The following is an 18,960-nucleotide window of genomic DNA, read 5'->3' as shown; positions in this document are numbered from 1 at the left end:
AAATGGACTTGCCAATATCTGGATTATTTTGCCCTGACTCACCCACATTTTCCATAAGCATTTTCTTCTGGGTTCAGCCATCATGTCCCTCTTTAATTGCTCCTTATCTTCCTGGGCTGCTGCAAGCAAAAAAGAAAAACAAAGAAAGAAAGAAAGAAATTCCACCTGAAATAAAGACTTCGAAAGGAAGCCAGGGCCTGCGTCTGGTTTGCTGAGTCTCAGGCTGACCAGCGGCCAACTTCAGCCCCTTACAAGAGGCAGTGGCTTGGCTGCTGCAGGGGAGACTCAGCAGCACCTGTCGCAGCAGGGAACGCGCAGATCCTTGGGAAACGCAGCATTGCAGCCTGAGAGATGGAGCCATCACAGGATTCCCGTAGCCCAGGGATCATGCCTTCCACAACTCTGAACCAGAAGGTGGGATTGGAACAGATTAACAGTCCAATGAACTAGTTGCTGGGGCTGTGCAATGAAGTAATGGTTCATTTTTTTCCTGGCACCCTGGTTAGACCATGATGCTGGAGTTACCTGGAGAAATATCTGTTTAATTACAAAATGCTTCCCCCAACGAAGGAAGAAAGAAACAAAGAAAACGAAGAGCAGGGAGAATGTGGTGACTTGGCGTCACTGGTTAGCATCCTTAAAACTGCCTTAATCCTCGGACATGAAAATTGGGATCTTCCTTGGCTGGGGCAGGTCCAATGGAAAGCATGCTTATCTCTGGTCTCTGCAGCCGCCATGTGGCACTTTGAAAGCACAGCTTCAACAGAAGAAAGAAGTGCCAATGACAACAATAATAAAGCTGCACCTCACTACTATGCCCTCCGTTGGCTTCTCCTTGGACAGTTTCTGTGTCCCCCGAGTCCCATCTTAACTTGTTCTTTGGCTCTGGCCTGGTTCCTCTTGGCCCTTCTCCTCACTTCACCTCCTTGCTTGGCATTTTCCTTCTTTCTTCCTCCTCCCAGACCGATTCTGCCCACTATCCATGGCATATTCTGCTTCCCTCAGCCCCTCCCAGCTGTGATCCCCAGCTTGTCCCCAGACAAGCAATGCTTGAGGATCTAGAAGCTTTGTTACCACATTACCTTCCCTAAGGACACAGTGCGTTAGTCTGGGCTTTTCTAATTATTTACTATTGATCAGGGGATCAGAGACATATGAAGGACGGACAGTTAATTTTGTGAACTTTCCTCCGTGCTCTTACACGGAATAAGGGTAAATCGGTACTTGTGTTCGCAGGGGTCCCGCGGGCTGCAACCCTGGGTCATTACAGGTTACACATGGCAGTTCTCTGACTTTAGAGGGGTCCTTAAGTCCTGGGCCCTGCTTTTGTCTGGGGACTGTCTCCAGCCACTGTGCATTCGTTTACTCTGGAGGGAGATTCTGCCCTTTTGGCTTCAAACCATCCTACACTTTTTCTCTGGTCACCTTCTTCACCTTCTTTGAGTCTTCCTGCGTGAGAAAAGTTGGTTCTTCTCTGTCCCCAGCCTCAGGCTTTAGGAAATGCCATGTTTCTTCCCTTTCTATTTCTTCCCTGAGTTCCCCTGAGCTCACTCTGGACCTTCAGTGCTGACAGCTTTGTCTAAGTGTGGGGCTGACTTGCTGATCGTTCTAACCCTGCATCTGCGTTATGCTAGCCCCAGTATCTCAGGGAAGACGGCAGCGGCTCTGTTGTCCTGTAGCCCTGCAGTCTCTCTCTGACTTTGCCACACAGAATCTGCTCCCATTACCCACTGTAAAAGGAAGCTGAGCTTCCTGTTCTAAAACCCTCTGTCCTACCTTCTCAGGGTTTTTTTTTTCCTTTCAGTGAATACTGACTGTTTCTTTCTGATTGGTAACTGTAGACCTGTCTCGCTGAGTAATGCACGCCTGGTTTTTAGTTTCTGTTTCAGATAAGGACCCCACTTTCCTACCCTACATGTGAAATTAGCATGTAGTTTTCAGTTCTTGCCAGTGAGACTTTAAAACACTACATATGCAATATTTGTAAACTTAATGAAAACTGGAATACAGTTAAATATTCTACCAAATGGGGAGGTGGTGTTTTACTCAAATAACATATGCAATGTCAAGTTTCTCAGCCTGCCTTTTTTTGAGGCATTACTCATCTTGGGAAAATGCCTGTGTTTGTCATAGTCCTGTCTACCAAATGGAAATTTACTTCCAAGACACAGAACCATGGGCCCCGATATTTAAACTATAATTAGTGTACCCTCTGGAGGCTTTCTCCTCTGGATGCAGAGGTCTCTTTGTCACTCAGGCTTTCATCTGATGATGATAGGAACTGCAGAGCAGCACAGTGCATCACAGGACGGGGAAATGTTTGCTCAGATCAAAAACGTATAGCTAATCTGTGCCCACAGAAATAATATAAGTAGCAAGCCCACAAGAAAGTATGAAAGAATGGTAAAAAAAGAAATGAGAAGAGACATAAATCCCAAGTGTGCATGTTGTTTTGCCCCAGTGCGTGGAATAAGATTGCTCACCCTTGTATTTTTCTCACCAAGTACTCCAGTATTTTTAGTTTTTGACTTTTCAGCGGCTCTTTATCAAATGTTTTATTCATTGGTAAACATCCGTCTGTGACTCTTGATAAATAGCTCCCCCTTGCAGGCATTTAATTTTATGAAATGGCAGTAGACAGCAACAAGGCAGCTGTGTCTCGACAGTGTTATTGTTTGGGAGCAGGAGAACACAGGAACTGCCAGCTTCAGAGTCCACAGCAGAAGCCTGACCTTGTTTCTTGTTTAGAAATACCTCCTTTTTACCTGTTTCTGGCAGAAGCCAGGCTGAGAGATCCCAGCAATTGGCTGCAACAACCTGTGTTTAATGTGGTGACACTAATGAATTCTGAGAATTAATCTTCAGTCAAGAAAGCATGATAGAAAGTACTAGAATTTCAAATTAGGTAATGGATTAATTTCCTTCAAGGCTGGAATTTACTTCCTGTTTTTCCTAGTGGACTTTTCTGTCATACTCAAACCACTCACCGCGGCCTTATAAATTCAGAGTAAATCCAGGTAATACATCTGGTAGTTTTACATTTTTATTTTTTTTGTTTTGATTTGTCCAAGCACAGAGATAACCACACCTAAATCCAGATATTTTTAAATAATTTTAAAAAATTACTGATAATTTTGGAAAAAACTAGTGTTCCCTCAATCTAGTCCTTCTTCAATTTCTTCTATCCAGAGTAAAAGACTGTGGGAAGAACTGAGCTTGGGGAATGTATAATCCCAGTTGGAGACACTATCTTCTGCAGAACTAGTGGGTGTCTTAAACATGCTGGTGACAATTAGGGGCTGAGTGTCTCCCCTCAGTCAGCTGAGATGAAGACCCTGCCGCCTATTCCAAAAACCTAATGCTGATTTCTCACAACAGAGCTTCCGAAGGTATCATTTGTAGGGTTCTGCTTCCATTGACCCAGAAGAGGGTGTGTGGCCAATAAGTTTGGAAACATGGACTTCAACAAAACTAAGCTGTTTTTTTCACCCCCGCGCTTCTAAGAATGTTTAATGTGTTCACATGCATTGTGAAACTCTGGGCTTACTCCGTTTAAAGAATCACCAGTGTTTCCCAATCCTTTTGAAACGACCAGAATACTAGTTTCACTTTTCAATGGAAGGTCTTAAATGTCTAGTGTTTGATTCAACTCACCTCACATTGGCTGGCCCCCATTTCCCACACAGAGATCAATATTTTATGCATTCTCTTGTAAAATTTACAATCCCCGGTGGGGGGAAGATATTCTGCATCTGGAATTTGCAATTTCTGCTTTAATAAGCAATCCTGAAATGAATAAGCATATTATAACTTCCTTAGTTTTCCATGTTTGTTCTTCAAATCAGGTTAGAGGATTTTATCATGCTTTTTAAAAGGACATGGAAGCTGCCATGAGTTCTTATAGATCTGGGCAGTCTATTCTATCTTAATCCACTAAATCCTTGCCTGGAAGATGAAGAAGACGAAAATGACAACCTGACAAAAATAACAGTATGAGTCTGGGACACCAAATTGCAAAGACTTAAGCAAGAGAGTGTGCCCTAGTTAAAGCTGGTAAAGGGACTAAAGTTCTTAGGTAATCAAAGGAGGCAGCTTGGGCGACGTGGAGGTAAGTGTTCTGGTAGCCTCCTGAGTTTCTGGCTGCATATCAGGCTGCTTGCATTGCTGATCCAGTTTGCCAGCCTTGAAATGCCTTCTACCTCTTCTCCACCAAGTGAGTTCAGTTTAGTTCCCAAACTTCCCCTGAACCTAGCTCAATTCTCACCTGCTTCACTAGTTTTCCCTGACTGGAGACACCCCACCCCCACCCCCAGTATTGTTCTGCACGTTGCATCTGTGCCATTTTTAACAACACATTGCAGAATATGAAGGATTCTTTCATTGGAGTCAGGGAATTGGCCTCATCACTATCAGGACTTGACCTTAACTTCCTCACCTCATAAAAGAGGGGTTAGAAAAGAAAATCTCCATCTCTTAGCTCCCCAACCCTACACTTTGGGGTGATTATTTCTTATTCTAAATATATAAGCAATCACTGGCTTCTGTTATTTCCTGTGTTTCTCTTGTCCTTCCATCTTTCCAATTAGCTTGTACATCCTTGAGGAAAAGGTTCATAATTTTTTATTTTAGCTAATTAATTTATTTTAGCTAATTCTGGCTGAGTAATAAATGTTTGCTGAACAAATGAGATGATATGATTACAATGACCTGTTTCTAGGAATGCATGATTTTTAACCATATCCACTCCCAAGGTAGAACTTTCCTTTATCAGTAAAAGAATAATTCCATTTCAGTCTGGCTGTTTGCTCCCCGTGAGAAAAAAAGTATGCAAGAAGGTTTTAGAATAAGGCTATACCCCCAAGGTCTTCATGCCCTTCTGAAATCCTCCAGTGCAGTTGGATGTGTCACAACTCTGCTTAGCATTCTTGCCATATACACTCAGTTTCAGTTTTGCTGATCCAGTGGTATGGCATGCAGCCCACTTGGGTCTTACTGAGAGACCTAACAAATCCTCTTCCAGAGAGTAGAATGCCTACCATCTTCATTATTTGGATCTTCAAGAGACAACAGATTATCTCATTTCATTATTTAATTCTCATTTTCTCTTTACCCCCTCTGTGATCTAGAAAGAGATTCTCTCCAAAATAGCAAACAACCTTGCAACCTTGTTGGCAACCTTGCCTCCCCCAGTGGATGTTACATTTTTGGAACAAGATATAGCACTTCGAATTGCATCCCCAGACTCCAGTAGAGGCCTATTTTTCATAAGGCTGGAGGATGGGTTTCCTGGCTTCTCACAAACCCTAGCTAAGGAGATTGAATTACTGCAGTACCAGGAGGACCCTGTTTTTAGGCCTCACCTAGAACATTGTCCCAAGACACCTATCCTGAGAAGGAAGGTAGAGGCAGCTCCAGCCCACTTTCCCATTCACATGCTATGACTTGTCCATCAATTGTCACACGTCCCACATGCAGTCTCAGCCCCCTGAGTTTACTCATTTGAGATATTGGCACGAGTCAACAGGCAGTTGGGGGTTGCCTTCATGCTCTTGTCCTTTTCTTGCTTTTTCAAGAGCACCAACTGGCAGTCAGATGAAACTTCAACAGCTAACGCAGGAAGAAAGAAAAAAAAAGAGGGAAATATTAGGTGGAGAAACCTATTAAGAAATCTCCCCATGTTTGGGGATGTGCTAAGGTACAGGAGGTATGTATCTTTGGTGATGAGAGACAGATGTGATGTGACCTGGCGCAGAGCACTGGGCAGACGTAGTTGTGACACCTGGGATTTCAGAGGACTCAGACTGTTTTCATCTGAGCAGTTTTCATACATCATTCCTCAAGCTAGGAAGATGGGGCCATTCACCTTAGATTACTGACCATAACTCTCAAGAGGTTCTTTTTTTTTCTGGGTGCTTATGGAGACATCAGCAATTATTTTCCTTTCGTAGTCACATATATGTATACAGATAAATATACGTGGAATCCAGGGAAGATCGCTGGACTACAGATATGAATATAGTATTTTTTAAGCATGTGCATTGATTTTTTTTTTTGGTAGGAAAAATAATAAATTCTACAAAAGGCCCCTGAACCTATTAAAGTCAAATGATTGATTTCTTCCCATGGCAAGGCAGAGGTGGTATTTACAGTCATAAGGGAGGCAGAATGGAGACAACTTAGGTTCTTGCAGCTTTTCTAGCTGAAAGCTCCAGTTCCAATAGATAGAAAACCCCCTGAATCAATTCTAAACCAGAGTGAGTAGGAAATTTACTGAAAACCTTTTCAGGACTAAAAGGTGTGGAATGTGAAAGTGGTTCGAAGTGTAAACCGCCAAGGGTAGTCTTTTGTAAATCCAACCGTTGAGAATTGTTCGAGGAATTCTGCTTAAATGTTTGGAAAAGATGCTCAAGGTGAGGCTGAACTTTCTACCATCGGTCAGTGCATTTCATTATTTAAAATATGTTGTGCTTTAGATATTGTCGGTATGTCCTTGCTGGGAAAACTGGAAACATCTACTGGAGTGAGTGGGCAGCATGACATCCAGTATTTATCCTAAGCCTCCTTTATGAGCTGAAGACTGATTTAAGGGCGGATGTTAAAATTTCTTTCTCCTGTCGAGGAAAGCTAATCAGAATGGAAATGTGGTGGTAATTGGAGGAGTATGCATCAGATTTGATTTCAGGAGAAATTTCCTTGTGTCAAAATCATCTTTAATAACAGAGCATGCACTAAATCACTGTTTTCTTTGAAAAGGGCATTGAATCTGAAACAGAAAGTGGTCCTCCTAGTGCAGTTTTAATCAATTCACTGCAGAGTTTAAATGCAACCCAGTTTTTACCGTTTAGAATGGACTTTTTGTTCCTTGTTTGCATAATTCCATTCCAGTTTATCTGAAGTATATCATAGTCACTGCCTGGTCTGAGGTTTTTCTGCTTCTTCAGAAGACATTAGAAATCAAGGTGTTGAATATTCTCTGTGAAGGTTTCTTTACGATTGGTTTCTTTCCTTGCTAACTCCTAAACGTATTTTCTCCACCACCAAATAGTGGACATTTCATATTACATTTAAGTGATATTATGTAATTTTATATGCTACTAAAATAAGGTAGATGGACTAATCAATTTGTCTCCATTGTAAACATTTCTGTTTGAATGAAAATTCAAACAAAAAATTCAGCCTGATCACTCGATTTTTTCAGTGTTTTGAGTACTTCAAATCAACTGTGTTTTCAAATGTACTTAAAACCAACTAAAATAGATTTCTGATGTTTTAACTAATTCAACTAGTAGAGAATTAATTTTTTTCTATGTTCTAGTACATATGAATAAAGGGCTACATTGGGTTAGTGACTGGGTTTTATAAATGAGCTTTTTCTCCTTTCTCCCATATTCATAGAGGACCCAGGTGTCTAAGATAGTACGTTAGATTGTTTGTTGATTTTTGCGAACAGGTGTCTTATTAAGGATTTTGAAAAGCGGCCTTCCATCACACATCTCCTCGACCACCCATTTATTCAAGGAGCCCACGGAAAGGTTTTGTTTCTGCAAAAACAGCTGGCCAAGGTCCTTCAAGACCAGAAGCGTCTAAACCCTGTTGTTAAAACCAGGTATGGTACTGAGTGTCTTCCTGCTTCCTTTCTCTGGTAATTTATAAAAGCAGCATGTCATGCGTTTTGATTTGCTCAGCATTATTACTGGTAATTATCACATCCCTGCATTTCTGAGCGTTTCAATTACATGATATTAAGTACTTCATGGCCAGTGGATGACAGTGTTACAGCTTCAGAAATAAGCTGCCCATTTGTGCTCTTAGGGCAGATTTCTCTCCACTGTAGCTGACATCTCACTCTGCCCTTGTGTTCCAGTTAAAATCAACACATACATACAACACATATATTTGTATTTAATATAAATGTGGATTTTCTAAAAACTAATAAAGTAACTGTGTGAAAGCATTTACAGCTGAGATTGTGGGAGAAATCTTTACTTCACTGTTACAGAATGGAGAACAGAAACGTAGGCTGTAAAGTGATTTTTGGAAAGAGTACAAGTTAAATGCTGAAGGCTTTTCCTCTAATATGCTCTGAGATTGTTTTCTTTAGTTAAAAAATTCTTAGAGGCAATTTAGTATTTTAAAATGATTCCCCTTCCCCCCCAAGTATTGTGTATGTTATCTAAAGCAACTGTGATTCTTCTCCCTCCTTTTTTATTTTACAGGGTAGATTTTAAAAAGTAAATGTTTGTTTTTAAGGGCAATTGCTTAAAGCAGTATTCATTCTGTGGTGGTCTCTTAGAAATAGATCTTTGGTTTCTGTCCAGAGGGTGGCAGAATTTCTCTTTTAAAAAAAATTAAATGCAAATAAAGCTGCTTCCCCAGCTCAGCAATTATTTGGTTTTATAAAACTGGCCACGATGCAGATAAGCTCTAATCCATTATTATTAAAAGAACATTCGAAAGACTGGAGGTGAGGAAGATAAAATATCACAAGTCACAAGGTCTAGAAATATTCATGTATTCTGCAGAAAACTGTTTACAAATCAAAAAGCATCAGAAATCAGAACTCTTGGAGCTGGAGGCATAGTTTCAAGGTGACGATATCTTGCTGATTTTCCCACCACCACCAGGCTCTCTTTTGGATAGCTCAAAACAAATTTTTCCCTACTCTTTCCCCTTTCCACTGCGGTTTCTGTTTCTTGGCTTGCCTATGGGGTAGAGAGAGTAAAACGCAGAAATTCTTGTAAATTGGTGCCTTTTTGAAGCAGTAGAATTTGTGTTTAAGCTCAGGGGAACTGAAATTCTTTTTCTTTCCCTGCGTTTGTTCCTATACATCAGCCACTGCCTCTCTATTGCCCACCTACACACACACACACACACACACACACACACACACACCACAGCACCACCACCAAAAATGAAGACGAAATAAAATATAAACCAAGCAAAAAAACAAACTCAGCATTTAAATACCCTAAGTCAACCAGTATCTCCTCCCCGTCTCTCTGGTCTGAAATTTGCTGCAGAACAATTTCTGAGACTTAGTTTGCAAAGTTATTCTGCTTTCACTTTTGCCTGACTTGCCTGTCTAAATGTATGTTCTCTATTTAAAGACTTTTCTCCTTAGAAAGTCAGTCTCCAGGGTCTCTCAACTCCTGTCTCTGATTTCTCTTTACCTTTGTTAATTCCTTTGATGCTGTCAGAAGCCTCATCTGGTGGCAAAGTCTTCTCACAGGGTCTTTGTAATCTTCAGTTTCACTCAGAAGTTTGTGTTTCTTTGAAAAGTCACTTTAAAAAATGCAACCTCGCAAATAGGTATCAAAACTTTAAACAGCCCCTTCTTTAGGAGGTATGAAAATTAGTTCTAAAGGAAACACAATGCATGTCATTGACACAACTTGCTACCTATCATACATTAATACTTCCCGTTAGCAACTTGGCAAGGAGTTGGCTACATAGGTGTTTTTGAAACCTATCTGGAAAAATTCTCAAATATCATTTGATGCTGGTAATTCAATATATGTAAATTTGTGACTTTCCAAGTTAAGGTGGAAAAACCAAAGACAAATTGAGGTAAGTGCATAGATGAGTGAGGCAAACACACTCCTTGCTTTTCTGGCCAATTATGTTCACACAGCAGGTTGTACGATGTGGTTGTTAAAACCATTGGCTCTGCCAGGTTTGAATTCCAGCTCAGCCACTTATGGACAAGTTATTACATTTTTCGTTTTGAAGATTCTTCATCAATAAAATGGGGGTAATTTTGAGGGTTGAGTCAATACATTAAAAAAACCCATAATAACTTAGAATAGCATTGATAACAGAATTAACCCTCAATCAGTGTTAGCAGTAATAGTAGAATAGTGTACATGGTCTTCTTAATTCAAAATCTTCCATTTCTTTTGGCCTTAATTCATGTAAATTCTGCCTCTTGGCTTTAATCTGTGCAAATTCATCTCTATTTGCTTACCTAACAACATCATGAAAATAAACAATACTGAGGTACTAAATTTTACAAATATCAATTTTTATCTCTCATTTAAAATCTAATTTATTCATTCAAGAGACATTTATATATGTGTATATGTCAGGCCCTCTGCTGAACAGAGGAACTACAAAGGCAAGACAGATACAGTTCCTGATAAAAAGCTAATAGTCTAGTGTGTGAACCAGACAAGAATCAGATGAGAACAGCTCTGCATGAAAAGTACCTAGGTAGAAGGATGCCTGGGGTACCTCCCAGAGCCCCTGGGAAGGGAAGACCCTTGGAACTGGTGGGAAGATTATCCCTGAACTGTCCAGAAGATAGTCAGGGAAGGGGGTTAATACCAGTAGAAGGGAAGAATAAGCACTGAGCAAAGGGCAAAGGCACAGAGGCTGGAGAGAGCTTAGGGGATTTGGTGAACAATTAGCTGGCATGGCTGGAGCTTGGCATGGGGTGGGGTGGGGGTGGGGAAACAAGGCAGGCAGGGACCAGGTCCTAAAGGGCTAGGGAACTTGGATTTGTTCCTTAGGCACTCAGGAGCCACTGAAGGGTTTCAAGCAAGGATATATTCCAGGAAAGTTGTCCTGATTGCAGTGTGGGAGTGGAGTTGAGCTGGATGAGGCTGGAACCAGGGAGATGAGAGAGAGCAGATTGTGGCAATTGCAAATAACAGAAGATATGAAGATAATGGTATTGTCAGGATTTAGTGATGGATTGGATGAGAGAGATTAGGGAAAGAAAGAAGTGTCACAAGGTGTACCCAAATTGGACTGCCTCTCTGCTCTAGTTCAGACTGCAATCAAATGGAAATTGCAAGACACGAAGAGACAGGGACCAGTAAAAAGACTTTGCTTTCTCTTCACATCCTATCAAATGTAATGCCATGTATTCCAGATAATACACAAAGCTTCCAGCTTTCTGCCCAAAGTAGGATTCTTCAATGGTCCAAACAGTTCTGGGCTCCCCACAGGGAGAAACTTGTTTAGTTTTGAGAGCTAACGCAGAGAAATGAGACCTACAGCTTACAGGGAAAGCTGTCCTACTGCTCCTGCAAAGGCAGGGAATGTTGTGTACACTTTAGTACTTTCCCCAGGGGAGAGAGAAGTCGATAGTTTGAGGAAGCTAGTAGGGAAGAAGGCAGATTCTAAAAGGGTGGGGGAAACTTGGACAGGTGAAGGGGAGGATCTTACATAGAGGGAGACATTGAAAAAAGAGAGAGAAGGTAATAGAGGAAGCAAGAGGGAGAAGGGGATCAAGGCCCTAAAGGGAAGATTGCCTTTAGAAAGAACCTCTGGTTTGGGAAAGACACAGAAAAGTTAGACGAAGATATTCAGGAAATTTGAGGAGTAGGGGATGGGGAGCAGGAGGCAGAGAAGGTCCTCCTGAGAACACTCATTTTGAATGGCCTTTATCTTTCCGAAAACACTAAGCAAGCTGGTCTCAGAGTTGGGAGTGGGCTGCAGACTCCAGGGAAGTGGTAAGTCTTTGAAAGGGCCACTGTGAAAAATAAGATAAAGGGTTCATTAAAGATGGAAACAATGATTGCTCAATAACCCAGAAAACCCAGGTGGAACTTAACTAACGAGTATTCCATTGGAGTGAAGTGGATCGTAAGGTAAGGCATGGAGAGCATTGATGGAGCGTTTGACACTAAAACTTCTCAAAAAGTGTACCATCACCACTACCACCTTTTCCATCTAACATCTTCAGCAATTTTTAGCCACAAGGAGTAGGAGTGGAGAAATCAGATATGGCAGTCTTCCTCAGGCTTAAGTCTGGCTTGGATGGACATGATGGGTGGACAAAGGGGCAAAGGAATCTAAGTGAGCAGAAGAGTGTCCTTGGGGTTTTTGGGGGTACGGAAGAAAGCGAAGCCAGAAGGTGCTTATTGATTTTTACCCTGGGTCAGGTGTCAGGAGACTGGGGTCAAAGAGCAGATTCAGTGAGAGGATGGTGAGAAAAGGGGTTGTAGAGCAGAGATCTTGGGAACTTTTGAGAGATAATTGGGAACTAGTTATAGCTGAACTTGTGGACAAACTTCAGTAGAATAGAAATAAACATTTTTAAAGAGTTGACAAGTTGAGTAACCCTGAGGTCAGAATGTGAGAAGAATTAAAGTGATTAGTGGGGGATGGGACAACCAAAGACTGATATCAGGGGAAGGGGTACAGAGAAAGGAAAAGGAGGGACACGTGCTGGAGGAGATCATATAAGAGGGTGATATGAATTTTTCAATAGGGAGAGATTAGTTTGGGAGAATAATTGATAGAAAAAGGCAGAGGGGAGCATGGAAAATGCCTGCTTCCCTTGCCCCCTCACAGTGAATGGATGGAAGATGGAGCCAGGGCCAGAGAGCATTATGGGGAAGTGGTCCATTTCAGTTATGAGGAGACAAATGAGTATTCAAGAATAAGGCTAGGAGGGATGGCTGGTTAGCTCAGTTGTTTAGAGCGTTGCTGGTTCGATTCCTGCATGGGCCACTATAAGCTACACCTTCCTAAAAAAAAAAAAAGAAAAAAAGAAGAAGAAGGCTAGGAATCATCTGTTGTTTACAAGAGCACAGAAGCTGCAATGTGCATGAAGAAGGGCTTGGGTCGTGAGGCCCCATCTCACCTCTCCTGGGTGTAAGCATTCTAGCTCTTCTGAGTGGTATGGCTTTTGTGGAAAGCCAGGCTGGGATCCAGTTCCATTTCACATTATATATATATATAATAATATATATATATATATATATATATATATATATATATATATATATATATATATACACACACACACACATATACATATATACATATGTATATATATATGCATATATATATATATGAGGCACCTGTGGATAAGCAACATTGTATTATTTGAGATCTGATACCATTTTCTGATGTTCATTATAGCGTATGAGTGAAACCATTAGACTTTGTTTTTCCAGTACTTTATAATTTTGCCATAGTGTATACTTGATGCAGGTACACTAGAGAGATTATGAATCCAAGGTTTACTCTCTCAAAGGAAGTTACACAGCCCTAAAATTTTGTGAACAATAGTTTGGGGCTTCATTTTTACTTCACCTGTCAGGATGCTTTGAAGCAATTTGGCCATTTCCTTTCTGTCAGCTCCCATGTCCTTGACTTTGAAAAGGACTTTTTCCCCCGTTTTGCAAATTTCTGAATTCATCAATATCATCTGGTATGCCTTGCCACCATTCCAGTTCAGAGAAGTAGACATGAAAACATACTTTTTTTATCACTGCACAAAAGTTAGTGAGAGAAGAGCAAAACCACTGTCTGGAATGAGAGTGGAGGCAGGGAAGGTGCTGCGTTAGCTGCTCTGTGGCTCCCTCCTGGTTTCCAGCCTCCCATCATGTACTCAACTGCAAGCCTCAGGAAAATTACAGGAGCCAGCCTGTCATTCCTCTACAGGTGACTTGGGACTAGCTGAAACCGCAAATGTTAAACCCTTAAGTGCCAAGGGTCTACTCTAAATATTGTTTCTTAGAAGAATAAAGTTGCGGATTGTTTTCTGCTCTGTTGAATGGATTTTGATTCTACCCTTGTAATTTGCCTGAGGTTAATTAAAACAATAATCTCAGCTTTTCTGATTTCTTTTGAACCTGCAGCAGTGACCTTCAAAAACAGACTTCTCACTGTTTAACTGCTGAGCTTTTCCCAGTAAGCCTTGCTCACTCACTTCCTCTTTTACCTGAATACATGCACACATGTGCACACACACACCCCATATTACATACACTGATGGGTTACTGGGCTCCTGGGTAAATGACTGACCTCTGAATGATTACTTCATCAAGTGCTGAAGATACTTGACACTTAGGTTTAAGATCCTCCTGTCCTCCTAACAGACAAGAAATAAGTTCACATCCTGTTATAATTAGTATCTGCTATCTATATTTATATCTGTCTTTAAATGAATAAACATTCATAAAAGTTTGTAACTTTCTGCTGTTGTCATTGATTCTTGCTGCCTAGAGAAGGAAGGTGTATCAAATACTGTCTAATATACTGGATGATAAGATGATAATTTAGTGGAATTCTGGCCAAAACCATGCTTAGATGAAAAAAACAGGAGATACTATATTGATTTCCACCCAAATAATTCTTCTATTTTTGAAATCTATGTGTTGTGATGTTTGTTTGATAGACATAAACTTAAGTTCCAGGTCAAAATAGAGCTCATGTAGTTAAAGTTATCTAGGTAGTATTTCCATCTATATTTGACTCAGTAGAATGGTGTCACACCTAGATGGTCTGCCATTGTTTTTGAACTCTAGGTTACTGATTATATAGTTATAGTAAAATAAAAGCTTCATCAACTCTGTTATCAAAGGGGATTCTGAGATGGAAATAATGATTTGGAAGAAGTATTCACCACCACTGACTGTGTTGCACTGATAGTACTCTATCCCCAATTTTGAATAACATTGTCCTTACCATATGGAATCACCACTAATCTATACAACTTGTCAACTTGTCCCTCCGCTCTGTCCATGGCCACAGAAGCCTTTGTTTTAGAGTCTTGAGGACCTTTAAGCCTGGACACTTTCCCTTACTCTCTCTCTATCCTTTTTTTTCTCACCCCCAAACAGATTTTAGTTCCTTTTGTATTTAGAATCTGTATTAATCATTCTTCACTCCTTCCAGTTCCGCTCTTGGATGGAGAGGAGGGCTCTGATCCTGAGTGTGGAGGAATGGAGTGATCAGTGGCCTACACACTGGTCCTGACACAGCTATAAAAGATGCTCAGGCATTTCTCAGTGCAGAATTTAACTTCTCACCAGCCTATCCCCTGTACTTATTCGGTTAAAAGATTTTGGTTCCTTCCCATCCTTGAGTTATGATTTAGAGGGCCTCTTCTAGTGCTTTGTTCTTCATCATAGTTGGGGGTAAAGGGACGAATGTATCCTGCCACACCTACGTGAAAGTCCTGCAGCCCTGTTTTGACGTACCTACATGGAAGTCTGTGCTTCCACAGGTATAGTTGACAGACAGGAGGAGGCTAAGGGGTTAAGGAGTCACTTTTGGACAAATATATGTTAAACAAAAAACTTTCACGGCTGAAAGCTTTTCTAAAAGAAAAGGGTTTATTGCTAGCCAGAAAAAGGACCAGGTCCTGGGGAATGCAGTGTAAACCACCAGCAGCTGACTAGATGGAGAAGACAACATGTCCGCCATCCTGGAGTTGACAAGCTCTTTTATAAATAAGTTTGGGCAAGAAAGATATAAGTTGTTTTAAAAGCATTTATATTGGCTATAGATAAAGGGGGTGGGAGAAGGTTAAGTGGGGCTAGTTCTGGGATAGGTGCATAGTCTGTAAGGAAGAAGTGTTTGCTTTTTAGGATTGGTTGTAGGCAGCAGTCCAGAAAGTTCATGCACGATAAGCAAGATGCAGTAGTGCTTGGTGTATTCTGTCTAGATAATTGTGGAAATAGCCACCTGGAGGTTAATTCAAAGTTTCAACATACATTCCGGAATGTTAACAGTCTTAGTTGGTTTTGGCCTGCGATTATTAATTTATTAACGTCTCTTTTCTCTTCCTTCCACCCTCCAGCCTGCTGTAATTTAATTTAGGACATCTTCAAATTTTCTCCTTGTCATATATAATATTTGTCAGTATCATGCATAGGGCCAACAGCTCAAGCAAAGAAGTCTGCAGGCCCAGTGATGAGGTATTAAAGAGCCCTCACGCAGAAGTGGTTTTAATCCTAATACGGTATAGAGATTAGTGAAGGCAGCAGCATTTTAGGAGTTTTTTCTGTGAGAAAAGTTACCCCAGTGTCTAAACCAGTTTGGTGACCTCTACTGTTCCTTTCCCACTCATGGGCTGACTTAAGACATTTCAAAATGTGCCCCCATTCTCCACCTCATCTGTGCCCACTGTTGTCTTTCGGGGAACTCCCAGCTTCTGCCTCTGGCTCTCTGTCACCGACTCTTCAGACCCAGTTGTCATTCTCCACTCATTTCCTTGGACTTGATGTTGGAGACTTGCCCTCGTTCCTACTTCACTTGAGCCAGGGACTCAACACCAGATCCTCCTTTTCCTGATGCCTGAAGCCTAAGGTCACCCCTACACACCACCATCCCCCCCCACTACACCAACCCCAAACTCCAGGAACTAGTCCAAGCTACGCTTTGAGTTTCTTTCCCTCTAAGCTTTAACCCCCCAAAACTCCATTTGCCTAGAAAGCCAGGCTTGACAGACAACATACTTAGAGTCTCATAAAAACAAGTAGGAAATCTAGCAAAAAGCAATATGGACTTTGCTAGAATTTGAAAATGTCTTCTAAGTCATTAAAACTATAATCCCTTACCATATACTCTTGATTTAATAGAATGCCTTTTACTGTTTGTCTATCCGTTTATCTTTTTCTCTAAACTTTCTCTCCAAAGTTTAGAGGAAAACTTTGGAATATTCAATCAAGTACCTTTTAGTCGGAAATCTGTAATTTCCACATTAAACAAGGACTTCAACAAAAATTGATAATAGATGCTATTCTCAAGTAAGGCACTAGATGGAGCATGTAAATTTAAAGGAAATTTAAGTTGGTAGTTGCTAGTAGTGACAACAAATCACTTAACTCAAGAAAACTAAAAAATTTTAACCCAAATTTATTTTGATTAATTTAAACTAAAATAGATAAATGTAAAACAACATAACACTTTTTATAAGTCTAGGATAATGTAAATAAAAAACATAAAAATTGGAATAAATAAGTTTTTCCTCTTCACTAGACCCTTCAAATCTCATAGCCAAAATAGGAAAATGAAGCAGGCATCAGTTTCAGAAAAACATTTGTTGGGGAAGGCAGAGATAGGGCTAGCAGATCATTTTTTTTTCACTGGTTGAGAAAATGAAGTGTTTATCAGAGTGGAAATATCTTGCACCTACATTAACTTCTAAATTGCTGGTTTCAATTTTGGGAGCAAATCATTTTAAGGAATCTAATTGCCTGGGAGGAGGTCATACACTGCTTATAACAGCAGGTAAAACCTTTTAAAAGTTGTTTGTTGTTTATAAAATATTATTGAACATTTTTTATGAGAATCAGATTTGCAGGCAGCATCTGCACGATTCCTGGAGGCTAAATCTGTGAGACTGCCATACAGGCAATCTGCAGCAGGGTTCAGAAGATAACCATTTTGATCCTGGAGATATTGTTTTGTACACGTTCATACTGAAAGTCACAACTTTCTACTAGAGTTTATTCATTTGTGATACTGCAAATGAGGATTTGTCAGTGCTTCCATTTTTAGTTGGCTGTAAAAATGTCATCTAGCATGAAGTCTCACATCCCTGTGTGCAGTGCAGGCTGCCTTTAAGTCCAAATCAGGAGTTCCTTGGAGGGGATTCGCCATTGACTCAGTGGTATCTTGAATTCTGATTTTGAATTCTCATTTCTCCAGTCTTCCTGGTACCATTTACTTCTCCGATTCCCAGGTGTTCTGTCCTAGGTACTTAGTGAGGAGACAGAGAGGAGACTGCTTATTCCATCTTGACTGGAACCAGAGCTCTGGGTGATTTTTTTAATTCCCGATTTCTTTGTCAAAAGATGTGTAACATGAACTCTAACATGGCTTATTTCATACAGTTGCAAGATATAAATTTAGGAAGGAGATTAACTAGCTGAATTTAATATGATGAGAATTTAATAATTTATTTAAAATGTGTTGCATTATTTTGCTTTATGATGAACGTCAAGGGGAAACATGCTTAGGTTTTGTGTAAAGAGGATTTGGCCAGAAATATGCACCTCCTGCTGTTTCATTTAGCAAAGTGGTTAGATGGAAGCAGGAAGCAGCTATGAGTTTTAGTAAAACTCTGTGTTTCAAACCAATTTGATTTCTCTTTAGCATCACTAATATGTTAGAACACAGATGAATAAACCATTCTGTTTTATAATTTTTAAAAATGCTTATGCTCTAAATTTGATTTCATTAAGTAAAGTTAAGCTTTGGACCTTTATATGAATTAGCAGCAAAACTGATTCTAGCACTGCAGATGACTATTACCATCCTTCAAATACCCCTTTTTCAAATCTATCAGTGACAAGAATTGAGAAATCACATTTACTGTAATAGACATTAAGAAAAAAGTCAATGTTTTCATTGCCCATTGCCACTGTGTTGTATGCAGAGCCATTGAGTTTGATTCTTTCTTTTTACCTATTCTTGTGAAATGTGTACAGCGAGGGATGGAATGTACATCAGGATGCCACGACTCCTACATGGCACTTACAGCAAAATGTTTAGTAAAGCCAGCTTCTGGGACCTGGCAAGATAGATCTGTATCCTTTAAAGCCATGATGATGGTGGGTCTAGAAGGTGATAGGGAAGATCCATGCAATGATACTTCTCTGATGATGAATTTATAGCACCTGGGAGGACACTTCACATGTGGTTTTGTTTAGTTAACATTATTCTGAGTGATGTTTGGAGTTGTGCAAATGGTTGAGTCTAAATTTTGACAAGGATGTAAGACTAGTACTTGGCACATTTTTTCAACCCTTTTGCATTTTTATGTCTATGACTACACTTGCTCTCACAGCCACTTGTAAGATAGATAGACCTTAAGATAGATATGATTCTTTTCATATATGAAGAAAACTGACATGCTGACTATTAAGGGATTTGTTGAGTGGCCCATATCACATTACTCACAAGCCTGAAACTGAGACCCAGAGTTCTTAACTTCTAGGCCAGTGCTTTCCCTATACCACATTGCATAGAGATAAGTTTATGAAGGCAGTTGTGAGAAGGCCTACTTTGACCTTGAATTAATGTTATACTTTTAAGATCTATATTTTAGTATCCCAGAGGGGACTGGTATTGATTACCAACCGAGTTTTTTTTAAATGCCTAGTGAACAACACCCCCCAAGAGAAAATCTCACATATGTACACAAGGGGGTGCACGTGAAGATTTGTTTGCTATTTGTTTCTAATAGCAAAAAAATGGCATCAGCTTACATGT

At 40.3% G+C, this 18,960-nt stretch overlaps 1 protein-coding gene across 1 annotated transcript in view; it reads left to right on the top strand.

The window, feature by feature from the left end:
- MYO3B (myosin IIIB) overlaps positions 1-18,960 on the top strand; it is a 386,500-nt gene that overhangs the window by 126,337 nt on the left and 241,203 nt on the right. The window contains exon 9 of the mRNA XM_033111465.1: positions 7,451-7,606. Coding sequence (XP_032967356.1) covers positions 7,451-7,606 — 156 coding nt within the window. The remainder of the gene's footprint in view (positions 1-7,450; positions 7,607-18,960) is intronic.

The sequence above is a fragment of the Rhinolophus ferrumequinum genome, chromosome 8, assembly GCF_004115265.2.
Source record: "Rhinolophus ferrumequinum isolate MPI-CBG mRhiFer1 chromosome 8, mRhiFer1_v1.p, whole genome shotgun sequence".
NCBI classification, from domain to species: Eukaryota; Metazoa; Chordata; class Mammalia; order Chiroptera; family Rhinolophidae; genus Rhinolophus; species Rhinolophus ferrumequinum.
This window is presented reverse-complemented; position numbering and strand designations above follow the sequence as displayed.